The 27,241-nt window shown below is 43.1% G+C and overlaps 1 protein-coding gene across 2 annotated transcripts; it reads left to right on the forward strand.

Annotated features, from left to right (window-relative positions):
• Positions 1-542: 542 nt before the first annotated feature.
• Positions 543-23,122, forward strand: LOC145433765 (uncharacterized). 2 transcript variants are annotated; one of them, XM_080310963.1, is made up of 27 exons: positions 543-945; positions 1,749-1,788; positions 2,149-2,205; positions 2,264-2,335; positions 2,842-3,016; positions 3,365-3,605; positions 3,748-3,909; positions 4,705-4,791; positions 6,538-6,588; positions 6,649-6,861; positions 7,535-7,602; positions 7,663-7,787; positions 8,669-8,939; positions 10,374-10,838; positions 11,719-11,854; positions 11,921-12,237; positions 12,888-12,991; positions 13,321-13,915; positions 14,622-14,743; positions 15,378-15,419; positions 15,481-15,553; positions 15,626-15,690; positions 16,285-16,335; positions 16,403-16,550; positions 16,614-16,684; positions 16,934-17,216; positions 21,107-23,122. In XM_080310963.1, exons 1-27 carry the CDS (start codon positions 908-910, stop codon positions 21,133-21,135), a joined length of 4,101 nt encoding a protein of 1,366 aa, XP_080167089.1. In that variant the 5' UTR covers positions 543-907; the 3' UTR covers positions 21,136-23,122. The 2 variants fall into 2 exon arrangements, with proteins under 2 accessions (XP_080167089.1, XP_080167090.1); XM_080310964.1 differs by lacking the exon at positions 10,374-10,838.
• Positions 23,123-27,241: the final 4,119 nt, after the last annotated feature.

Genomic DNA, 27,241 nt, shown 5'->3' on the forward strand with positions numbered 1-27,241 from the left:
TGAAATGCATGGGGCTTTGAATGATGAACTCTTCCTATGTTTTATGTTATTGTACCAGCAAAAAGGACATGGAACCTAAATGCCGATTTAGCTATTATTTTGCTCACTGCTAAACTACTGGTGTTCATAAACTCAAACTCATTCTCAGGTCTCCAGAGTTCTGAGGATTATGAGTAAGCAGCTAGTCTTTAACACCTCTCTAAGTAAGTAGGGTGTCACAAATGCCTCCTTTATCTCGGTGTATTGTTCATGAAATGCATTATGACATGATGCTTGACACATGTGGATCTCAGAATGCTATATCTATAATGGATGACAATATTTGATGCAACAGGCACCAGCAGTATCAATAATATTCCCAAGCTTCCGATATATTTTGGAAACTAAATTCACTTGTGCATATGTATAAATGCAAGTCAGTTTGACCTGCACTTTGATTGTGTTGGTCAATTGCTGACCAGGCGCATTTCTCATGTGTTATCAGTAGAAATTTTTGTGACATCCACCAGTTTAATGCCAACTTTAACATTCATCTCTAACAGGTCATCCTTAGAATTACACCAAACCTATCATAGACAGATAGTGCTAATAAATCTTGACTAAATCATTGAAAATTAACAAAAAGAATCACAAGCAGCAGCCATTCTTGTAATGCGATAAAGAAATCAGGAGTTGAGAGTAGAATAGAAGACATCAAAACTCACAAAGTACAACTGGAAATGCATTTTCTGTTGGAAGAGAGTCTAGAAAAGTAACTTCTGCTCGACAAAACACCTCGAATCGTCACCAAGCTCAAAAGAAACTCTCTCGGATCTGATGTAAACAAATAACGTGTTCCTAAAACGTAATATTTCGGGATTGAAGAATAGCGAGTTGAAACCAAGTCAAGCTACAGCAATAACGCAAGATGTCTGGCTCTACTAGAGGAAAAAAGGGAAAGCAAAGGTGGGCATATTTTTCAACCATGTATTGTGTGAGGTTATGCTATTTATTGGGAGATATGAGACACTTCTGTTTTCTGCCCATTGCACAGGCCTGACGATTGTCAAAAATATTTGGGTTCATTTAATATGAATACACTATTCAATTGAATATTGGTGCTACTGCTCTGCACCTCCAAGAAGCTCTTCAAGTAATAAATCTTGAATAATATTGAATCAACAACATTTCGGAATCAAATAGGCATTTCCAAATACTTATTCAGTTTACGCCAATTGCATTGCATGATAAACTCTTTGTTATGATCTCATTTGTGTGAAAAAATATGAAAATTTTGATTTTTTGTTATCTGGTCACTCCATCCAGTTATTCATTAATAAAAAAGTTTGACCTGGAATCGTCAACTTCAAATTTACACGATGATTGAATTTTAGTAATAATTATACAATTATGAAATACTTGCCGTTGATATTGTGTCTATTACATCAAAAGGCTGGTTGGCTTGGCTACTCTTCATAACTCACAAAATCAATAAAATAGTCATCCACTGAGAGCTTGGTTTGCAAGCTAAATTCTGAGCAAATTAGATTATCAGCTCCTGTATTATTTGATTTCGCACCAGGCGCTTACTACTTATCCTGTAACACTATTGTAACTCCTTTCCATTTCAACACAACATTTCTCGTGTCAAAAGCAAAAATTTTACACCATTTGAATGCGTGGACAAGATCTGTACACAAATTTGGGCTACACTAACTTCCTGTTATTTTCGTTGTTGCACTCTGTTTTTAATCTCAAACATTTTTCAGAAACAATTCAAAGAAGAATGCTAACCAGAATCAAAGTTCGGTAAGTTGTGCACTTTTTTGATGTTCCGTCATGTTGATCAACATCTGAGATATTTGGGCGTTTACTGTTTATCTAATTCACATCTCACTCTTGTTTATGTGTGTACCATAAATAAGGAGCTGTCTACTCGAAGCAAAATCAAATACTATAATTAAAACCTGTATTTTCTACAAGCTTTGTATATTGAATTGATGGAAATGTTCTTATCATGTTGTTCGCTCACTTTTATGAAAATACCTTCATGAATGCCCAACAGCTTGTTTGTTGCCAATTAATGGTTCTGTGGAGATACGTGTACTGTATATGCTAAATGTGCAAGGCAATATCTGTCCAATAACCATCCATAACTCCAACTTTTAGATGTACGAGGGAACTTATGGAAACAGCAGGCTTGCCAATACGATGCTGTCCCTAATGGTATGATGCATTTGAGATGGGATATTGTGCTAAATTGAATTGTATCTTGCTTCTGTAGGGTAAAAAATGTGTTACGAAAGTCAGGAATGGTGCCGTCTATGAAGGTCTCTTCCATGCCTACAGCAAACAGGTGACAGTTGCAGAAATTGTGATTTCATATCCTCACTTTGCTGATAACTTGAAACACCCGGCTGTTGTGACCAGTATATTGCTGTAATGCTATAATTATATTGCAATTTGATTCAACCCCACGCACAAAGAATCCCTATTCGATTGATTATGTGACCGTCTTTTCCCTGTCAAAATATGTTTACTAGATGTTAGTCCCCATGGAATTAAAGGATATTTTCTAACATAATTGGGTGCTGTGCTTGATCATGTAATGCTGCTTTGTTTGTCAAGGGACGAATATGAAAAGACTTATTCATCCTATGCTGCTTGTTCTGGCTGTTGTGGTCATGGTGTGTTTTTCAAGTTGCAAGATGAGCTCGGTTTATTTTGCAGTTACTACATCCCGAGTATATTCATCTTTGAATATGACATCCTCTGATTTGCATTCTTCTAGTAGTATCTGACGGCGGGATGATCAGGACAATTGTCATCATGCTTTTCCTGTCAACTTCTTCTTGTTTCTAGATGGATCTATCGTTGAACATAGTCCACAGAGTGGAAACTGAGGCTAAAAACGGATCGGACCATCAACTCAACAGCTATCCCAAAGAGGACGATCTCGTTGACGAAATCATTTTCAAATTCGACAACCTTGTGAGCGCCAAGTTTGAAGATGTTGACTTGGATTTTGCGGTGCAGGGTACGTTCGACAATGGTTTAATTGTATAATGTTGCTAATGTCTTGGATAGACAAGAGTTTTAACCCTGTCTGGATCTGGAACCTGCATAGCCAATCCATGTGTGAAGCTACGATATGAGAATAATTAATGGTAATGCGCTTATGAAAAGGGTTTCTTAGAGAAAAGTTTAATTTCTATTGTGTCATAATAACTCACGATTGCTAAAGGCAGTGAGCAATTTGCTCACGGGGGCGTTGTGTAAGAATTTTAGGAAACACTGCTTTAGATATTCCTGCAGTTACACGTTCGATCGGTGTGTTATCGTCAGGCTACGTTGCATCGATGAGAAATTTCTCTTTTGTTTGCAGACATCAACGAGACCAACGGCGAGACCAATAACCTGCCGAGAGGCGTGAAGGGGACTGAAAAAAAGCTGGAGCCCTGGAACGGAGGCGGAGACTCGGGAGACGCAGACCCCTTGACGCTGGGCGGGTTGGAGAATTCGGGCATCGACGGCACGAACGGCTGGGACGCCGATGACATGTTCAAGGCGAACGAAGAAAAATACGGGGTGAAGTCTGACTACGACTCGTCGCTGTCTAAATACACGTGAGCTTCTTAACGTTATTGGCGAACCATTCATTTTCTGCTTGTAATTGAGTTGAAATTTACGGCGCCACGTCTACCTGAGTAGCTCCGATTACTCTGCCCGCCTCTGGTTATATCGAACCTGTTTTTTTTTGTTCTGCAGCATGCCGCTGAAAATTGAAGACGAGAATGCGGAAAGCGTCTCGCGCGCCAACAGGCTTGCTCAGGAGATCGAAGGCGGAAGCGAGTACAGGCAGAGGATTGATCTGGAGCTCGACGACGGAACGACCGAGGAGGATAAGTTCAGCGCCGTGACTCGGGATAAGTGAGTGCTTGATGGCTGGCAGATACGTGCAGTCTACGTTATTCTCGGCTGGGGTTTGACAAAGTCAAGTAACTGAGTGACTCCTTTCCGGGTCTAGGATTAGAGCGACGTTCATTATGATATCCTAATAGTAATAATGATCTGGGAAGTTCAAATATATACCTTCTTTGGGACTATAAAGAACATAACGGCATTCGTACACCACATAAAGACAAATGGGTGTTTGCTCAACAATATCTATTCAATTGCACTTTGTGCCGAAGCTGTGGGTTGTTCACGACTTCATAGAAATTTCATTTTCACAGGCATGCGTAGCTTTTATGCAACATGTTTAGGATGCTGCGATACGGCATTAGATTTCAATGTTTCCACGCTGGGAAAAATATCGAAACTATAAATCTCATTGATAATATAATTCTTGGTTGAAAGGGACATGTACTTTTGGTCCTGAAAAAACTTATGCTCACTAATCGACTAAAATTTTTACAATTAATACTTGATTCGGATTCGCGTAGCCGAATCATTGTGCTCGCCCTACTGGTGAAATCAGACCAAGATGATCAGTTGCATAAATGACTCGCGACTCCCCGTGTTTGGATTTCATAACAGCTACGGTGCGATGTTGTAACGAAAGGGGTGGCCCCCTGAGTTATTCTAGTTGTTAATGCAAGAACTGTTTCTTGCAACGAAAATGGAAGCTATGTCTTGAATATTGCCGTGTGTGTGATGATAGACTTTTGCTTTTGTAGCTTGCTATCGTACTGATACGGGGCTGATGTTTCCTTCGCTTTTCAGCAATTCTCGTCGTGAACACAGGAGCTCGAGAGATTACCACGATCGAGATCACGATCATCATTTCACAATTCGGGAAAAGGAAAGAGGGTTAGTCTTTGTCTAACGTTTTTCACTTCCATGTGAGGTTATACCCGCTCCAGCAGACGTGTCAAGCTCAATTTTTGAGTTGCGCACCGCAATTACGAATTGCAATCACGGTTAAGCGTCGGATGATTACCCAAGTTACCCGTGTCATCAGTTCCATGTGTGCGGTGCTTTACAAAAGCCTTAAGCAGTTCAGAAATCATAAGTTTCAACGCTAGCCTCCTGTGAAATCATCGAGGTCGGAAATTAACATAATCACTAAACCAGGGGCTGGTAAACTTTCTTGCTCTGCGGATGAAGGTTTTTCTTTGCGGACCGGTCTCCAAAAACCACAAAGGTTCAGTATTGAAAACAGCTCATACGCTACAAGGTCACTAAAGTCCCGGTAAGACAGCAATACACATGTTTCAATTAAAGAGGTTATCTTGGTTTCTCGCCTATGAACACCGTGCAAAAGTATCTAACCAGTAGTCAGTAACGAGCTAGATTTCAATCTGGAATGACAGATCCTCATTTGAATCACATTCTGCAGATTTCCAGTATCAACTTCGATCTCCTGAAACTATCCGATTGATTCCGCCCACAGTTCGTTTTAACTATGAAAAATTATTTCAGACATTGTGCTGTATACAACAAACGGTCACTAAATTATGTAAAGTAGGTTAACCATAAACGTGAATTCGTCATGATTGAGAATTCTCCGGAATCAGTCACCTAACCTTTTCAAATTCAATCATCCGGCTTTCCTACCTTTCAAGTTCGCTCATCCGACTTTCCTGTGAAAAAGGTTACCGAGCCAGGCTGAACGTAATACATAATATCACAGATCGTTGGGTCGCTATTCTAGCAACGCTTTTATTCACAAATTATGGATTTGGTAAGAAGACAACAGCTGGATAGGGAATGGACAGATGAGCTAGCTAGGTTTAACGCCGTGTTAGAATTGATGAATACTTAGTTGCATTCTATCATTGTACGGTATATAATTGCTGGTAGGTTGGTAAAAAAAAAGATGAGCAACACTCCACCCGAACCTGCTCACTGCCTAGTTGAGAAGCTAAGTGCTAACAAAAGGTCAGCACCCTCGCAAACGTCACCAGCAGGATATAAACCACTGCTTTAGTGTGACGTGTTTGCCATGCATCTTGACGCACCCCATGCATATTTTGGTGCGCACTAGGGCGGTGGTTCTCAGCATTTCTGACCTCGCGGACTGGTAAAACTTGAAACAAATGTTGCAGACCGGTAAACCTCCAAAATCAAAATTGAGCCCTGATTTGATTACGGAAAATGTATGTTACTCGATCAGATGTAACATTGGAAACTTCACTGAATACTGCCCTTTTGATATTAGACAGTCCGTTTATACGACGTTCTATTGGAGTATCTGCAAGGGGAAGCTCGCGAAGTCCTGTTAGAGAGCGCTACACTGATTGTGATTGTGACTCCGCTTCTATTTTATTGCCAAGTGTCGCTTGATTGCCCTGTCGGAATTTAGCTTCAAGTTTGTTTGAAAATGTCTCTAGCTTTCACATAAACTTGTCCGAAACTACTAAATTGAACAGTTTCGTACGACAATTGCACCATTGTAACATCGACCCAAAGTAGACCATGAACTCCCTATCATGACACTATGCACAAAAATATTGTTGCAAATTTCTAAATTAATTGAAATTTATCTTATTAATGGACAAACGTGCGACTTCGGCGGTCGTTTCAACTTATTTTAATTTATTCATTTCACTTCAGGGACAGAGATCGTGATCAAGGGGCGCCTCCCTACCGCAACAGAGACTATGGGTGAGTTGATTTAGGCTTTGCCATCCAAAAAGCGGGGTCCGCATATTTTGCGTTTCGTAGCGACAGGAATCGCGGCCGGGGTTCGAGGATGCGCGACTACCCGCCCAGAAACCCGCCCGGCGGGTATCCCGGCAACGCGGGTCACTCGAGGTCGATGGGGCCGGGCGGGCCCCCGGGCGGTGACCGCCGCAATCAGATGTCCATGCAGCCAAGCGACGGGCCGGGATCACAGAATAAATTCCGGAACATGCAACCGCCCCATTTGCCACCCCGGTGAGTTTCATTGTGTGGTCATGGTAATCGGCGTTGCTACTTGCGTAGAAGAAATAACACAATAAATTTTTATACAAGTAGGCCTAGAAGTAGCGATTTGAAGGGCATCTTGCGACTACTTAGTTCCGAGTAGAAGTAGAAAATGAATGACGGGGAAATATTCTAGTAGTTTTGAAAAGTCGCAGTATTAGTAATTGACAGCTACTTTTGAAATTTTAAGACTTTCAATTTTTTCTGTTCAATTGTAAGTAAGAGTATCGATTATCCAGATTGGTAGAAACTACTTCAAACTGAATTAGAAATTGTAGGTATGAAAAGTGCCCTGAGTATCCCAATGAGACCGCTGGAGTCAGTAACGCAAGTTAGCAAAACCTACTTGTGTACAAGGGAAAAGTAGAATTACTTTGATACCAATGATGTCCAAAGTAGTCATTGTTGGTACTCAAAGCAGAAGTAAAGCTAACAAAGTTTCTGTTCAATCAGAATAGCCAGTTCCAGGTAACTAAAAAGCGTGTATCGTAGGCCTAGGTTTGTCTAGAAAACTGAAAATGGCAATAACTGCTTGAGTACCTAGAAAAAGTAGAAGTACTTCTTTTTTGACCTCCTGATCGTACGGTATTGTTGCGAATCTGATTCTTTCGTCTGGTCGCATGGTAACGGTGTTTTGTTTTAGTTTTACCAGAACCGGAAGCGGGGGCCATTCGAGAGACGACGACAGATCGAAGCAGAATGAGAACGCCGGTGAGTGCTTACCGTTTTCGATGTCGCGCGCACCCACTAACGCGGTTCAAATTTGTGTAGGGATGCATCCCTCGTATCAGCAAGCGAAAGGACAGAGACACTCGCGCAATCAAGGCAGGATGCCTGGCGCCCGTCCGTGGTCGAACTCGCCTTCCGCTGACTACATGCACGGGCCGCCGCAAATGGTGAGTGACTGGTCGTGCCGGGTAGCGATAGGCAAAGCCATCGCTGTGCGTTATTATCTTGCCCGTGGTCTCCAGATTTGTAAGTCCATGATGGAAGACCCATATGCCTGGCGTTGATGGTACATTAGAGATCGTAGGTGTTATCTAAGGTTAGTTTTTGCAACTTCCGACAGCTTCCTAAATACTCGGAAGTCATGTAGTATGGTGTTTTAACCTGTTTGGAAGAATCTTATCAACTTTTTGCAGCTTTTCTTCATTTTTCATGCAACTTTTTTCGATTTTTTATGCAACTGACTTTTTACTGAAAATATTTGGCGCCATATGTAAAGAGATCGCTTGATTATTTCTCTGTTGTTTAAATTTGAGGTCCTTTCTGATTTGAAGTACGTTCGGGCTAGGCTGCCGAAAATTACATTTTGACTAAGACAAATGATTCTTTTGAAGTCGCCAACATTGAGTTTTGCTTCAGTGCCTTGGATACGGAACGCATACCCTTTTCATTTCAAGGACCTATTTCATAAATGCTTCTTTTTAGTGCAACTTTTGTGAAAAATAAGTACAATTTTCGACGGATTTGACTGCAACAAAATCTTGCCCTGGATATTACTTATTAAGCTTGCAATAAGCAGTAGTCCTACTCGTACTGCACATTGCGTGGGATTTATCTGTTGTTGTTGTCCACCTGCACCGTTTACTTACTGTTTTGATTTGAGAATGCTACCAGTAGCGGTTCTCATTTTTTAGGCAAAACTGGACCTAGTGCTAGTGGTCAGGCCTTTTTAAAAATGTTCATGGCACACCTGAGAGTATGTGACAGCGCACTGATGTGCCAGTCATGAATGGCGTGACCTGTCGCTATAAAAAAGCAACCTTCGTTTTAGCCGCACGCCGACTCCCCGGTCATGATGCCGCAAAATGGTTCCGGGCCGTCGTTGAGCCGGACCTCGTCGTCCTCGTCCAACACGTCTGCTCCGATCCCGTCGGGTCACCGCAAGCACGCGTCCACTTCGAGCCAGGACGACCAACCCATGATGCACGCGCCGCATCACATGAGGCAGACTTCGCAACAGTCCTCATCGTCCAGCGGAAGCCCGGTCATGCAGAATGTTCAGGGTCAGCGGCCTCAACCTATGCCGGTGCCCGGACCGCAAGGTAAGGCGATTTGGGGATTCGTTTTCGCGATGTTATTTGTTTCGTTGAGAGTCTAAGTAATTTGCTGAATTCCGTCGCACTTAGAGCATCATATGATTCAGGGTTCTAACCAAGTCGCAAGGTTCCGAGTCGCTAGTCAATTAAACTTTTACAGTTTTGACTTGAGTCAAGTCCGAGTTCAAATCGGGGAGAAGCGGGTCGAGTCATCGTATAAAGACCCGAGTCCAAGTCGTAGTGTTTACTGTTCAGTATCGAGTTCAAGATAGCTTCAACTCACTTCTATGAAACTCTCGTGTGATATCGAAGGCTTCAGATTCATAATATACTCATTTAATCGTCACTCCAGACATGTTTATTCAAACAAAGAAAATACAGTTCATTTTACAATGACCGGCCCTGATATACGAGACTTGAATATATCATTATAGAATTTTTGAGTCATGAAAGTCGAGTCATTTTCCATTGTTAAGAAAATGAGCCAAGTCAACAAAAAAATTGCGAGTTGAGCCGTCACAACTCTGGTATGATTGCTTGACGCTGTATTGAAGGAATCAGTATTTTCTGGAGAACAGTAGTGGCAAAAGACGAACTTGATACAGATCGAGTGTGTATGTGCGATCAGATTAGATTTAGGATAGTATGTTTCAAGTTATGTTTGGAATTGGTGCTGTGGTCGCTTCAACCTGGGAATTGAATGCTTGCCATTACGCCAATTTACAAGTGTAGGGTGGTTTTATGCACGCCGGAGTAGAATAATGCCTTAGGCCAGGGATGTCAAACATACGACCCTTAAAGCCAAGCTGAGCTGCCAGCCAGTCAGCACATTTCTATCAAAAGTTAAGATCTCTAATAAAAGTCACCAATTGTAACTAACAATTGTAAAAAGTTTGTGACATCGACACCAAATTCCGAGAAGTTGAAAAAGTACGCAATCGGTTCTGGGTTTCAGGAAGGTTTACCAAAAGGCAGTTATTCACGGAGGCAACAGCGCCAATGATAAACCGTGTTATGCGAGTTACATGGTGCTCAAACAGTACAATTAATATGTGTGGTCACACTGCTTCAAATCTTCAAACTCAAAACGATCAACGGTATTGCAAAATCATTTGTCTGTTTATGCATTTTTGAAGTTGACTAGGCTAATTTCTTGAATCTTGAACTGCTTTAGTGGTTCATAACTATATTCAATCCGCCAAAAATTGTAATATTGATAATTCCTTCGTTTACAATGATGGTAGAACTACTGGCCCATTTTGTGAAGCATTCCGCTAGAGGCGACATTTTGTCATCGTTTGACTGGTTTGAATCCAGCTGCGACCGGAAATTTAGTTTGATATCCCTGCCCTAGGCGGTTGTAGTTCTGTTATAACCTAAGATGTGATTCACGTCAGTAACGTTTCGTTGAAAAAGGTAGTTATGTTCACTCGCCTACAGTTCAGTATCAGAAGAGAGCGTCTGTCGTGCCAAAGATTCTTAAAAGAGGCGCGGAAGAGTCTGTTGTCGCAAAACAGAAGGGAGACAGCAACAATCCTAAGTCCACCGTAGATAACGAAGGGTTGTTCGAGAAAGACGGTACGGCAGAGGACCAGGATTTGAACCATGAGATAGTGGTTGTCGAGAATAGACCTGAGGACAATTATTCCGATGAAATCCGGTCTCGAGAGGATCGGCGAGACAGCGGCAGGGAGTTTGCGGCGCGAGGTCTCGTGCCGGTTGTGAACCACGGCCAGTTTCGATTTACTGTCGGAAACGGCCAATACCTGCGCAGGAACCCGTACCAGTACCGTCCAGTGGTGCGCAGCCATCGACATTTTCATCGCGCCCAGCAGCCAGTTAACCTGCGATACGTGATCGTGCAGCACCCGATTGATGCAGATGGTCGCGTCAGGAATTCAACAGGTAGCTTTGCCCTATTTTCGCTGTGACAGAATAAGCGGCGGTGATAGCAAGGCGTGAGCTCGTGTGTTTAAGTTTGACGTGGCAAAGTCAGCGAAGAAAGTTTTAGTGTTTTTTCCTACCCAAAACGTGACCCATATTATGGCTGCCGTTCGTAGTTCAAACGATAGTCATATATTGAATATGCGAATTTGGTCTGGGTTAACTCGCGATGGCCGCCCTGCATTACATGTTAGTCATTTGCAGAGTCGGTCAGTAACAAAGTCCTACTGCTGCGTAGGTCTCGTGAAGTAGGTTTTGGGTTCTTCAGTACTGGAGCGGTTGTGATGTTAGACCACTTTTACTCGGACAATTTTGGGCAGAGCTATTTGCTTATTGTTACATTTTTAGAAGCAGAAGCAGTGTTTTGACGAGTTTGCGTCACTTTTATAGGTGAGGTCGTAAGGACCGTCAACCATGTGAAATAGGCCTCGTGTTATGGTGATTGAATGTCTTTTTGGCGATGGTACCTGATTGTGAGAGATATTTTGCATTGGTCGCAGAGGCGCAACTTGCAATTTTGAAAGCAGCTGCAAAAAATGTGTGACCCCTCGGCAATAACTACTTTTTGAAACTATTGGAGTACTTTTCAGACCTTTGCTGCTACTGTAATTGAGCAGAAATTCATGGCATTACTTCTACTCCTACTTGAGTAGTAACGCAGACAACTTTGACGGACCCTGGTAATTTGTATCGCCATGGCAGTTTACTTGAGTGATTCATTAGTCTGATTTTACATGTAAACTCGCACTCGAGCTTAAATCAAGGCTCGGCCGCAGCAGACTTGAGCTGAATGCTTCACCGTAGCGCTACAAAACGCCTTCAACCGTATCTTTCGAAACAGATCCGGCCACGGCCACGTGGGCAGCCATTGCCCGAGGCAATCCGAAGCCAGTCGCAATGCCCCCGCCGGCCGACATGTCGCGGCACATGGCCCAGCAACCGCCGCAAGGCATCCCGCAAGCTTCACAAGGCAGCAAGTATGTGTTTTTGTTTCCTAGTGTTGTCCGCTATGGCGTTATTGACGTTTTTGTGACATTTCGCAGCCCTATCCAAGTGCGCTCGGACCACACATACACGTGGGCTCCCAACCTCAACTACGCCGCTGTCAACGTGCAGCAGACTCCGATGGGCAACGCGCGGCCCATGCATCACGGGGGGGCCAGCATGCAAATGCAGATGCCTCCGAGGGTCCAAGGTCAAATGGCTGGCGTCGTGCAGCAGCAACAAACCATACTGCCGAGGCAGAAGATGCCTTCGCAAGGCGCTGTGGGTCCGCCGAAAAATCAGACTTCGCCCCAGCAGGCTGTCCACGCGACGAGCACGTCCGAACAAGTCGAGCTCCATGCTCCCAAACCAGAAGGTATGTGTTTATCGATTCGCCAGTTATTAGGCACTTTGTGGCAGACTTGGACATCTGAATAATTCTTGTCTAATCAGAGAGAAATGCCGGTAATATAATTTGTGTAATTTCATTTTTTCTAATTCTAATCTAATTCCCCCTTTTTGGGAAAGAATTGAACCCTGCGAAACGAGCCAAGCTCGCTGTACAGACATTTGCCATCTTCGCGCTCAAATGCGAATGCAGTCTGATTTAATATGAACTGAAATTGATTCGATTTTCCGCCAACTCAGTACTTCTAATCTAGTTTGGAAAACACTGTAGCTATAATTCTAATTTTGGTCTAATTTGCAAAAATCTGTGTAGCTCTAATTCTAATCTAATTTGTAACTGCTGAAAATTTTCTAGTTGTCCTGCTGGAAACAATTTGGCATTAGAAATTAATATCTAAGATACGTCAATATTGTATTGATGAATTCGACAATGAATACGGAGTATGGGAGTGAAGTGTATATATGCGGTATATGTATGTATGTACCAAGTATTCGGTTTAGGATAGGGGTAGGTTTAGGGTTAGGGGCCACCAAGCGCCGAGTTCACTGGTAGCCACTTCTCGTTGTGGAGAGGGACGCTGTATCGCGTTTCGGGACTTGACGACTGCTTTTTTGTAGATGGTAAACACGGCCGGAAAATGACGGAATCGCCGTCTGCTCAGACCGCTGCTTCGACCAGTAACACGAAGAAACAGCTGCAGGAGTTTCATCGTAACTTCAAGGTGGGCTCTAGTTTCTGTGTTGTTGGGCTTTTCCCTTGTGAATCTGTTCGGAGTTGAGCTCCTTTTTCTGCTCTTGTAATCTGAGCAGGCAAAATTTTCTCTACTCTCGGCTAATTGCGGTTTTCGTTGAAAAATCTCATTGGCGACGAGGGACATTCCATTATGGTTACGTCATGGTTATGTAACTTAATCAAAATATGATCGAATCTGATAAGTAAGGACGGTATGGCAACCTTTTATAATACATAATGAAGTTATTTTTTGTATAATTCTGAAGTTCTGCTCCCCGAACGGCTCATTTGAATTCTAATTGAACCTTTGTTCTGCAGCTTCCAAGCGAGATCGGAAAGGACACCGCGGCATTACACGGTTCGAGCAAGTCCATGCCGAGACAGTCGGGACCTCCTCAACATTCCGCGGGTCAACCAAACGCACAGCAACAGACGTATCCAGCCCATGCCGGCGGCATTGTGCAGCAGCCACATCCAGACCACCCGTCTCAAGGCGCTGTGCCGCCCGGCGTGCAGGTTAACCCGGGTCAAAACCCTGGCACACAGCAAGTCAAGGGCCCTGTGTCCCACCACACGCAGCAAATCCCTGGCGCCTCGCCCAGCATACACGACTTTGCCACGCCCTCGCACCTGCACAGCCAGATGCCTGGTCCGAGTGGCGTGCCGGGGCAGATTATTTCGGATAAGTCCAACATGGCGGCGATGCGTAAGCCAAAAGGAGAGAACAGTTACGCGTCGCCTAACATTCACGTCGCTGTCTCGCAAGTGCCGCAGACCAAGGCGTACGCGGTGATTTCGGTGAGCGCGCCCAACGTGCATCCGATCGTTTCGCACCATCAATCGACAATGGCAGGGAGCGGTAATAATTCAGCGCAAAGGAATCAGAGACACTCGCCCGCTGTGGACTCTCAAGGTACGGTATTTTTTTCATTTCCGACTTTGCATTTATTTCCAAGCATGCTCCTGACCATACCTTGAGTTTGGAAATATGATTGTATTTTACCGGTTATCAGTGAATTCGGCATGTTAAATTCCGCTCTTGGCAGCCCTACTACTTACCCTAGCCCACCACACCATCAAACTTTAACCCTAGCCTAATCCCGGACCCGAATACGTTGATACATACCAACAACTGCCATATACCACAATTTACAGTCTTGTTTGGAAAAATATTCATTCCCGAATTTATTAATTCAATATTTATGCATCGATTTTATAATAATAATAGTTGTTACATGTCCAATGCCAAATTCACTGACAACCGTTTTACTGACTTGTTAGAGTAATTCCTCTTTGCAGCGCTCGATTTCGATGCTTGAAGTATTGTTTTGTGAATAATGTCATGTCACCTTTGTTTTGAAAAGGTCATCCTTACGAGTTCGACCGATTTCCAACCAATCAGCACAATTTTTTAATTACAGTTTGCGATTCACCACCGTTTTAACGAGGCTATCTAGATGAAGTTCATTGCTTTCAGGCTAATCAACATCATATTTTAATTTTCTTTAATCAGCAAGATCAACAAGCTATATTTTCAACGGTCTTAACTGTCGATAACCATTTATTCGCACAGTCAATTTAGTAACTCTGATTGCATATCGTCCTTTGTTTTGTGACAGGATCTTCTCCGCCCGCCGCGCCGTCGATTGAGCCGAACGCGCAATCCGAAACGGGTGAATCTGGCGGAGCCCAAATTTCACTGAATCCGGAAGCTCGGGAATTCAAACCGAGGGCGCCGGGGGTGAGTGCTACTCTTGGGATTGTCTAATCGGTCAGGGTTGCTTGCTACTCAATTACAAGTAGAAGTAGCTGTTTCAAAGACAGCTACACTATGAGTAGTCGATAAATGAAGATCTCAAAAGTCTCGAGTCGGTGGGTTATACTCATACGTGACACCCTTTTAGCTGTTAATCGGAGGTGCCCGCTATCCGAATTCCAGGGTTCATCTTTGCGATTAAATGGAAATGACCAATGACATACAAATTTTTGAAAACGTATTCGGTTACCCTTACCGTGGTAGAGAGGCTGTGTTGTTGACCGGTTGTCATCGGCGTTTCGCTCGTAATAGTGATGCGAGCCTGTCCCAAAACTACCTTGCAAGTCCAAGTTTTAGAAATTAGCAGTTTTTCTTTAAAAGTGAGTAGAGGTGGAAGTCTGAAAACAGGCCTAGTCAGACAAGTAAGCAAAACCTACTTGAGTAGGCTACTCTGAAAAAGTACAAAAACTTGTCACTGAGCGTTTCTAGTGCTACTTTACGGAGGAGCGAAATCGTGAATGCCGGGTTATTTTAAACCGCTAACCTGCTGTGTACGTTGTGTGTATCCAACTTATCCGCGCGTGTCAGCTCGCAGTACATAAAGTCTCTATTCTTGCAGAAAACGGCGGTGACAACGCAGCCTACTACGCAGGTACAGCAAGTAAGTACGCCGGGTCTCCCGAGTCTTGTGCCGGTTCATCACAGACCCTTTTGTTTTTCAGGCGCCCTACGTCCCGCACGGTCAAATGCTGTCGCCGATGCACCAACTCGTGCCGCCCACGATGTACCACGCAGGTAGCTAGCTGTCTTTGCAAAGACGAAAGTCTACCTCTGGTTGTGTGTAAACGCGGTTTCGCTTTTTCTCAGGTTCCATTATAGACACGCAGGGTATGATTTATCAACACACGCCGGGTGTGATGTTCCCAGCGCAGGTATGGATGTGTAGTTACTAGCGGAGTCTTGTTGCGTAGGTTTTGTGTACTTGCACTATTTACAAAAGTGGTTATATTTATAAATTACTTGTAGTTTCGCACGATAGCTTTTATTTTTTTGGGCAAAAGCAGGCCTAGAATACTTTGTCTTGGAGATAGTGACTTGTACTCGACTAGAAATTAGCGACGATATCTCGACTACACGAGTATCAACAGTTCTCAAATGTTTAGGCAAAATGTAGGCCTGGTTACTTTCTCGTCACTTGTAGATCGATATTTGTGCTTCAGTATAAACTTGTAACCTTGATACTACATTTTTTTGTGACGTTCCTACTACATTTCTCAGTTTTGGGGAAAACTAGACCTTGAATACATACTTTTCAACACACTCGGAAATCAATACTTGCAGTTGAGTAGAAATTGACAAAGTTGCTTCTAATTTTACTCGTGAGTCGACAGTTTTTTTCTTTTGGTAAAAATTGGCCAGGAATACTAACTTTTTTTCACTTACTTAGAATTTTCTACTTGTATTTGGTTCTATTTCTACTGGAGTACCAACCACGGCTACACCTGAACCCTTGTACTTTTTTCCAGCCTTACCACCATCTTCCGCAGATGGTGTCCACCATGCCGTCTCAGCAACAGGTACTTGTCGCTAAAGTCCGTTCGTTATGTTTGATTGAGCCTTTTTCGACGCGTCTCACTTTCGCAGATGCAGCAGTTTGCCGCGTTTGAAAACCCGCAACAGGTCTACCAGGGCCCCGGGCCGCAGCCCATGCTGCATTCCAACGCCAGGGTGGCAATGCCGCCGCATATGCAGCAATATGCCGCCGAGCAGGGCCAACATCAAGTGTATCAAGGTATTTTGTTTCGCTGTGCCGCTCTACGTAGAGAGTTGTTTATGGACTGTGATTTGTCTTTAGTGCCGGTACCTCCTCAGCAAGCGTACATGCCGTCGCAAGCAAGACCCCATTCCGCTCACACCCCCAATCAGGTGAGTGGTTATATTTTTAGACTATTATACTTCTACTCAACAATTTCATGTGCGAGATTGTCCGAACTGGACGAAATAGCCCCTGTTTCAGTTTATCTTTAAAAATTGCACTATTTATGGTGTCTTTAGTCACTTTGCGTAAGTCGCTATACTTGCGAAGATGCACTCTGCTATTTTGAATGTTGACAACTTTGATTTACTGGTAAAAGTATGAACAAATTAACTATTCATTGGTCGTTTCTGTTTCAGGGTGCGCATGCCACGGCGACCAGCCCCGCGTCCCAGCCCGTGCAGCAGCAGCCGACTCACGCCGTCAACGTCAACCACCCCGCGCCACCACCCATGGTACAGCCGCCACCGGGCGCTCAGCCGCAGATGTTTTTCGTGTCGCAGTCGCACCACCCGCACCTGGGCCAGACGCCCGTGCCGGCCCAGTACATCACAGCGCCGATGCAGACCTCGGCGTCTATGGCGAACGTGGTGCCGCAACAGAAGGGCCAGCACCCGCCCGTGTCGTACGTGCCGCAGCAGTGTGAGTCAGCGTGACCTCAGGGTTGCATTTTCTATTGAATATATTATTGAATAAATTATTCAATTGTACATTGTGTACATAAAAGTTTTCTAACTAATATTTTCAGCTTTTCCAAATCATATTAGAATTATAATTATAGCTGCACTGCTTTTTCCAAATAGATAACAATGCAACAAAAATGAAGGTCGGCTCAGAACATATCACAGTTCTTACTCATCAGCATTAGAATGTTAAATATCAGTACACCAACCTTGCTCCGTTTCGCACTATACAGTTCTCTTGTAGCATTTTTCGGAAAATCAGACTTCGGATTAGTATTAAAATTAGAGCATAGAAACATTTCACAAATTTGGTGATGCGATTGTTGATATACAATGTTCTTTCCGATTCTCTACTAGTTGCTGACGAGTCTACCGTCAACATTCGGGTTCTTTTCCGTGTAAATATACTATTATAGATTGAAATTCTGTACCTCTAAGCAGCTCTTGTTTCAGTATGGATATATTATTCAATCTTATGTTTCCCAAACCAGATAGGTGCTAGTCAGGGGTTCTCAGCCGTTCTTTGCCCGTGGCCCATTTTCCGGTTTGGAAATGTTCTGTGGCCCACCTCTTATCCTGTAGTCGTTGTCCCGTTCATGGCGTTGTCATTGATGGCGCCGATATGCCTATTCCTCTAAAATATGCGCATTTTTCTCTTACTGATCATTACAAATGTAGACCTCCATAGTAATGAAATCGCATAAAGCGCGACGAAAAGTTTCAAGTTGAATAAAACTCCTCCAACAAACAAACGACCAAAGAAATTTGGGCCCCTTTGAGCTCCCCCGAATGGAGTTTTAGGTGCGGCAGTTACGGTTCTGGGAGATCGTTTACATTAAGATGGCCGCTGTTTCACTCGCGTCGTGAACCCCAATAATCTAATCCTTGCATCCACTGTGTGAACCAGCTTCAAACAATTCTTTGGGTTACTGCACAGAGTGCACAGATGTGGAGAAAGAATATTTCAACGTCTAAGCGGTCTGTACAATGTCTGTCCTATAGTATGTCCTGTATCTACTGAAGTTGCGATATCAGAACATTGAATCCAATGGTGCAATCATTTCATGTGACTCTTACATTATGTATAATGATTTCAAGGCCGAAAATTTTGAACTGACTCCGAGCATTAATGTGCTGCGCTAAATCCTGAATACATTACGGTTCGTTGAGATCGTGACGTATACTTCGGTAAAAAGATAAATTGATAATAAATTGCGATTATAGCTTTTTTATATTACAATAATACCACCGGCCAAGGTACCGTAAATCTACATCAAATACACTTCTGTCCGAGTTTATTGCACACCCCTTTCAACGACATACGACCCTGCTGGAATACTTGTTCACTTCAGCACTAACTTCAAGTTAATATATAACCGAAACTATTTTCGTTGCCGTTAGCCGTAGGTTGTCGTAGCCGGGGCATAAAAGCCTTCGTTTCCCCTCCCATTTTCGACTTGTAGATTGCGACTCCATACCTTAACAAATATAACCTAATTGTCACTAGTTCTATAATATTCCAAATAGCTCTGTGGACCACCTCAAATGCTCCTGTGGTACACCAGTGGGCCATGGCCATGGCCCACCCTTTGCGAACCCCTGTAGGTAGATTATCATTGACATTTCACTCTAATCCAGGGGTTCTCATAGGGTGGGCCACAAGAGCATTTGAGGTGGGCCACAGGGCTATTCGGAAAATTTTAGAAATAATGCAAGTTTAGTAGTATTTGTTGTGTTAATCGCTAAAAAATAAATTCATATTAGTTGATTATACGTAGGCTACATAAAGCTTTTCATCCGACTCTGATGAGACGTAGTGGTACATATGGAGTCAGCATTTCAAGTCGAAAATGGGAGGCAGAAACGGCGGCTTTTTCCACTGGCTGTGACCAATGTTCCATCTAATTTTGAACGAGTCTGCGCACACTCACCAACTCACTGCGCAGACCCTTGGAAAACAGTGCGAAACGACTTTAACCCTTTCACCGCGGGTGGATCCTATAGGATCCATGCACAGTTTTTCACAAACACGCTTCAATCAATTAACGACATCTTGCGTTGTAGGGGTCGTAAACGGTTACAATGATCGTCTAGAAATAGCGATTGTCGATACGCATACGACCAGCTATATATAAACCATTGCCTTATGGCATAACCTGTTCAAAATGCAGTTTGAATACAGAAAAACGTTTCCCGCAAAATACAATGTGTAGCTCAGTTCGCCTGAATGAACGCTAATCTTATAATTCCTTACATCTTCCGTTCTACACGTCGTAAGCAGACACAGTTGTCGTCTTAGGGTAGCTGTTGATCGCAAGAGTTCATTTCAACCATAATATCGGCAATTAGTTGGATAGAACACGCTTCAAATTGGTGAGAAATATAGCAATGTTCTGTTACGTGAAAAATGCCGCGCACGTATGAGCATTGGCACATAAGGCCATATACATTCCCTTACGATTGTCTTACACAGTTGAATGTCACACACATAGTTAGATGCAGTCCATAACACTTCAACAAGATCAGTATCACGAAGGTTGATCGTATATAAGTTACGCGAAGCCAGTGCTAACCACTGCAGACATGGGTGTGGAAGTTGGCGCGAGTGTACGGTATTCGCGCCTGTAATACCAACATCATACAGACAGTTGAATCATCCGTTTTATATATGTTATCCTTGAGCAGTGTAGTTTGTCAGTATTCCACTTATGATTGAAATATATTGTATTGTGCCAAACGTAAATATATCGTTTTACTTGAATATATATGCCGCGATGCGCATGCGATACACAATAAACCATATTGACGGCATAGCTGTGCCTGAGGAAGCATGGAGGAGTTGCAGGTTATCACTACCTGTCAATTCAACCACCATGGATTCATCTGTTGTTGTTCAAAGAGCAAGGTTTATTTCAACGCATAGCAATAAATCGTACAACTGATTGATAGGCAATTACCGATTATATACAATGATATTGTGACGGCCAGACTATCACAACAACGCGCGCCGCGTGTGTGAGCCTCGTTTGCAAGATGCGCGACGTTGAGCACGTGTTACATAAACGGCCTTCACACTCGACTGTGTTACGGTATGAAGCTCACTCAGGACATTTTAGAAAGGTGATATTGCTGTGAAATCAGTCAGGCGATGATTTCACCCCGAGAGCGTCTATGTATGACGTAGTGGCAAATTCAGTAACAAAATTCTCTTCTAATTTTTCAAAACCTGAAACACTTCTTCTCATAGCGCTTTCAGCTCTCCCAGCTGATCAATCCGAGTAGCTCAGTTGGTTAGGCAGCTGTTTCCTGCTTACAACGATATATTGGGTGTTGGTTCAAGTCCCACTGTTCGGATTTTATGATCTTTTTCGTGAGAGCGGTAAAATTTGGACTCGAGGCCGACCGCGGAGATAGGGTTAAAAAGGTCATCATTTTGGATTTTTTGTGGGCAACTTAAATTTTCTGTGCGCAGAGACCGTGTCAGCTAGAAGGGGCCCAAGATTATTTCGTTGGTCGTTTGTTGGAAGATATTCATTCAACTTGAAAAAATTTTCGCGACTTCATGCCTCGACATGTTTATATTTTAATTTCATCAGTAAATAAGAAAAAAAATGCGCATATTGTAGAGAAATAGGCATATCGGCGCCGTCGATTACCACGCATTGAGCAGGATTATGACATTGAGATTAGAGGTGGGCCGCAGCACATTTTTAAACCGGAAAATGGGCCACGGCCAAGAAAGGGCTGAGAACCCCTGCTCTAATCAGTCTCATCAGATAACTAGGATCACGGTATCTAATTGTGCAAGTCTGCACCCAGGAGTCTCTTCAAATTGTTTTGTCTCTGCAGATGCAAAGTACCAGCCTCCCAATTCGTAAACTGGGTCGATTCGTAACGCAGCATCGAAAGGACAGCGCGTTGCTGGCGTTCGCATTCAAGCTGCTACCGGGTGAAGTCTGGGCAAGGTTCTCTAAATTGTGAGGCGGACACGTGATACGACGGACGACAATTATCGTTATTGGATTGCTATCGTTTTATTTTCCTATTGCATCTTCGCTGTTGTGGTCTTGCAGCCTTATCGTGTTGTGTGCGTTCTGCATTTTTGTCGCATATGTACCGTGGGTTACCTTTTCCATGGCGAAGCTTGGCATATGCTGTCAAGCTTCCAATGCAAATTTTCTTTTCGTTTCTTACAAGAATGCGAATCAATGTCAATTTCGAAGGCGGAAGGCGTGTTTTTTTCGAGCTTTTGTCTTCAAACCGCTGTATTTATGTTGAAAATTACTATTCTTGACTAGTGACGTGGTGTTGCTAGTATATCTGTCTCTGTCTGGCAACATCTGTTTTGATGGTGACACATGCAGTGAGGCTAGAAATAATATTGGATTGGCAGAATTGTCTGTGATAAAAAGACACGCACAAAACGCGTTTGGATAATGGCCTCAACGACATCATGTTCGTGTCCAAAATTAAACTCTTTTGCCTCTTGTTGGCTTTGATTCGAGATCGTGTGATATTGATGTGAAAGGCCACGGAGGTAAATGTCCATCGTCTGCCAGTCCATTGAGTGATCTTCGATTTTTTTCTAAAATTGCGTCTTTCATGTCAACGATTTCTCCTTTACTTCCCATTGCTATTGCCACTGTAAGATGTTGTATATTGGGTGCTTATCAGCTTCCTAGCTCTGATGAAGGAGGCTTTTGTAGGGTCGGGTAATGACAATGCTATATGCGACATCTCCCAAGCCATATTACCTGGGTTTTAGATGAGGGCATTGTTATGTAACAAACAATGACTACAACATACTCTCTCAGACCATATGCCCTGGTGTTAGGAGACCTTGATGTCACTACTAGCGGATTTGTCTTGATTTGAAACGCGTTTTATATGTTTACTTTCAATGTGAATTTGTGCTGTCATCCATGAATTGTAATCCTTGCTGTTACGAATATTTATGTTAATTTATTGGATATTTTTATAGACACTAATGTTTTTCATTTGCATATTAGGTTCAAGTTATGGTATTTTGTACCGTAAATTGGGGCTGTTCGTATTTACATGCGACCACATAGCCGATGTTTCAATGAGATTAGTTGGAACATGCTGCTGGTGGTACAGCTTCTTTGTATGTGTTACCATATTATGTTTGAAAATTTATTTGAATTTGGGTGTTCAAACCCGAACGGGTTTGTGTTGGTATATATTTATCTTTGCCCGTTCTATGCCTGTGATTGATTGTGATTTTGAATCGCCGTCTGTGATGATTCAAAGACGTAATATGACGATGTCGTGTATTACAGATTTGAAGCCGTCACTAATTTTTCTTGATGACGACGTTGCGATACGAAATAGAGGGCCTCGTTTTGGCATTGTCAAAAATCATTGTTTGAGACGGATCCTTGCGGTTAATTCGACTGGCCGTTACACGCTCCAGTTTTTTTGCTTCACTTTCTCTGACCGAGTTATCCTTGCATGGGTCTATGTTAAGGGGTGTTAGGTTTGGTTGAAGCGGAATCATCAAACTTTTGATTTTCAGTGTAATTTATTTTTTCCCTACTGTATTTTTCTTCAAGTTTTATTCGGCCTTTTAGGACATTTTATTACCTGATATTCTCACTTGATCGTTGTTTTAACCGCTAGGAAATGTCAGTTGTGTCATCTTTCGGCCATATTTTCGATTGACACTCTTGATTTTGCTTACATTGCTTCGTTGTTGTCATATGCCGTACAATATGATGTGGCTGTCCTGATGGGTTGATGATGGGAAATTGATGGATAACTGGATGTTGATTTCATTGCCGTCGCTCTTGCAAGATTGTTGCCACTCGGCGTGAATTGGGAAATAAATTTGTACATTCAACACAATATTTTATTACATTTATTGCATTTGATCTTAGATTTAGGTGTGTGTGAGAGAACTAGGCTTGAGGTTAGTTCATATGTGGGAAAGCTTGTCGAAGAAAATGTAGCTGGTATGTTGAACCAGTTTCACCGTTAGATATACTTGACTGTAGCATATTCAATGTCACTCCGAAGATTTCTAGTACACGGTATTGTGAGAAATTCCGGGTGCAGAAGAATGTAGTTTAGGGCTTAGTAATACCAAAGGAGGTATTCGTCTGTTCATAAACTAAGCGGATACTTGGTTTTGACTCTTTCAAACCTTCGACATCCGTGGTCAATGGTCATTTTACACCACGCCGATATTGCTTCATTATGATTCCAGAGATACCATTTACGCTCCAAACTTTTTTAAGACCACTTACGCCAGTGGTTCCCAACCTGTGGTACGCGTACCACTAGTGGTACGCGAAGGTCTTCCAGGTGGTACGCGAGTATAGATTCTGTTTTTTTTTTCTCTCGACCGAATGGACTTTATTAGTTAAGGTGGGGTTGAACACAAAGATTGTTCTTCAATAAACTTCAGGCTCAGATAGGCCTCCTCGTAATCGACTCTAGCTTCTCACGCTATTCCCCAGCTTCTAATTTTCCTTTCTACGTGGGAGTGCGAGCAAGGATTTTCATCTCTGATGACTATCAAGTCGAGGAAACGAAACCGACTTGTTGCGCCCAGCTTGCATGACTTTCGATGCGCTGTGAGCAAACATATGCCAGCTAGTGCAGTGGTTCCCAAACTGGGGGGCGTGAAAGCATGTGAAAGGGGGGCGCGAACTGCGACCAACTGAAAAAAATTTTCGCGCTTCGCGCGATTTGCCTCCAGTTCAGTGTTTTGGCTATGCATATAGTCCTAGTTGCATATTTACGAATTCTCTTATCAACTGTCATAGCCTTCCATGCCATAAAGTTATTCGTTGGGATTGCTAGCATTCTGGGCGCATTTTGTGATCTGACGATGAGGGGGAGGGCGATATTTTTCACCATCATAAACGGGGGCGTGTCGAAAGAAGTTTGAGAACCCCTGGGCTAGTGGAAAATAAGCAAATGCGGCCATCGCATTAAAACAATTGACGTTTGTTGTTTGCTGTTTTTTCATTATCATGTTGTTCTTCTTGTGACTGGTGGTGAAAAACAATTTCATGCATCCCATTAACCCTGGCTGATAATGCCTAATTTAATAGTATTTACTATTACGCCTCGCATACGTCAAATACGTCATGATGACGTCATCAACGATGGAAACATTTTTGACCTTCGTCAGCGCGCGTAACTTATGTAGGTGGTACTCGAGCACTGCATAAAACCTCGAAATGGTACGTGGGTGAAAAAAGGTTGGGAACCACTGACTGACAGATCGTACGGCGAAGTAGAGCGTAGATATACCTCCAACACCTAGGTATAGGGCAGTGGCGGCTCGTGACAATATCGGGTGGTGGGGCAAGGGCTGCAAGCGACTTTTTATCAAGATGACGTCACAGTGACGTTTTCCAACGTAAACAAGTATCTTAATGATGTTACGGTAACATGAATTTCCCGACAACAGTGATTTTAACGTATGTGCCACGAGAGGTCTGCCGGTGAGCTGTGACTTGAAGTGTGGTAACTGCGTAAACGGCGTACGGAACAAAGATTCAACGCGGTTCATGTTCGCACTAGACCTGACTAATTATCTGCAGAAATGGAAATGACTATAACTCGAGAGATTGCGTAAGCCTAATTGGAAAGGTCAACGAGTTCGGACACATACCCAATTGTTATCTCATACATTGGGCCTGTCATATTGAATCCAAAACATCATTCTGAAGAACCAAGAATAGCAGTCTCGGAAACTCGGTCTCGGTACAGCATAGGAGATTTTGGCCTTGAAACTGGAGACTATGAACACGACACATATGGTTTTATTACTTTCTATAGGTCTGCTGCGAAATCGCCTTTGGAAAATATATTACCGAATATATACGTGGGTGAAAGCCGTACACTGTTACATGCAGTGAAGGCCTTACGAACGGGGGGGGGGGGGGCCCTGGGCGTGACTTACCGGGGGGCCCCCTATAAGTATCCAACCGTAACTTCTGGGGGGCTCTGCCCCCAAGACCCCCTTTACTCGCGGTAAGGTTTAGCTGTTGGATTCGGCTATGTCTATTATTGTATGTGTATAAGGATAGACTACATCAAGACTAAGTAATTCTACCGCATGCAGAGACAATTCTACCGCATGCAGAGACGTGATGATCATTGGGATACGGTGCTTTTCTATCAAATGCAGAGATTTGATGATGATTGCCACATCCGTACGGAATCATATTCTTGCTTGGTACACGGATTTCCTTGTTTATTCGTTATTATCCTTAAAAAAGCGCATAATCCGAATAGGGGGGGGGGCCTTCGACCAGGGGGGCCCCGGGCGACCGCCCACCTCGCCCACCCCAAAAGCCACCACTGGTTACATGACATCATCGAGAAGTAGCCTCATGGCCCTTTTCGGTATGGTACACTGTCAATGCAAACAGACCGAACTTTGCGTAAAATATACTGAGGAATAGGCTGATCAAGTGATCAGCTGTTAGCCGACATCGAAAACGAAATAGCTATCGCGCTTGACAGGGGGTTGTAAGCAAATGACTTGAAGGCCACAATTTCACGGTGAAATTGACATTGGAGAATATAATATCAAAGTAAATATTTGAATGCAAATGAGAATGATATCATCATCTCGTCACCTATCTCAGTATGGAACACAGTTAACGCTACCACAGATACACCGGCTTTTGCGTGAAATCCGCAATGCGTTGTAGGCTAAAGTGTCAGATCTGAGCACATCTCTACCATATTCGACCTTGATAACGAGATTACTGCCCTAATCATTGAGTGTCAACCTTGAGACTTGGCACAGCGTTCGATACTAAAATCAAAACACACCGTGCAAAATCTCATGACAGATCTAGGTAAGGAGCATCGTTAAAATCAATAGAGACCAATACCGGCTTTGCGTAAAATCTGTTAGCGATAAATGACGAGTCAGCTCTCACTCGACTTAGGAAACGAAATTACCACTAACATAGTTCAGTGACAAACTTAAAACTTGGTACAGCGTTCGATACTAACATTAAGACTTACCGTGCCAAATGTCATAACCGATCTCAGTATTGAACATCGTCAAAATCAATGGATACCAATACCGGCTTTCGAGTAAAATCTGTTTGCGATACATGACGGATCAGCACACACTCAACTTCGGAAACGGATTTACTACCCTAAACTTTAAGTAGAAACCCTGAAACTTGGGGCAATGTTAAATACCACCATCACGACATGACATACCAAGTTTCAAGGGTTTTCATGGTGTGAAACACCATCAAAATCGACCTATACCAGCAAAGGTCGACTAAACGCATATGACGGTAACCGAGTTCAGATAGATACGATTGTTACATCACACCTTAGGGGCACAGACCTATTGAGCCCCGGTTGCTCGGTAATTTTATGAATAGGAGAGAGTAAATCACCGTTTCTTTATTGTGCGCGGCTTTGAGAGAATAGACAGTCAAAGCTTGTTATGAGCGCAACTGGGGCAAGCCCCGGCTAGGCATTCGCAAAGCGAAAACACAGAAGAGGATTCGATTTCCGCAGAGACTTCGCTATATATGGGCATTTACAAGCGAAAGGACAAGAAGAATACGTTTTTCGCTGTGATTTCGGTATATATAGATTGTTGTGCGTCAATAAATGGTAAAGAATTGTTATTGAACAGAATTTTAGGTGGGGTAATGCCCCAGTTGCCCTATAGGACGAGCCGCCACTGGTATCCTTCAAAATATGAAAATCGGCATTGTTCTAAACAATCCCAACCACGCACGACCGTTGTTATGGTCATTGTGCTGCGCCGTTGCAATTGTTTTAGAACAATGCCGATTTTCATATTTTGAAGGCTATTTCGGGGTGGTTCCATTGCCTTGATGAAAATTTAATGTATATTATCAGAATCAGCGCGACTGTAGCTTTCAAATAAGATCAACTTTATTTAATTTGAGCGCTCGGGTCGTCATCTATGGGCTTAGCAATTACGCTCCCGTTTCATGCTAAGAA

This window comes from Botryllus schlosseri, chromosome 2, assembly GCF_051294905.1.
Source record: "Botryllus schlosseri isolate E-star chromosome 2, Bs_hap1, whole genome shotgun sequence".
In the NCBI taxonomy this organism is placed as follows: domain Eukaryota; kingdom Metazoa; phylum Chordata; class Ascidiacea; order Stolidobranchia; family Styelidae; genus Botryllus; species Botryllus schlosseri.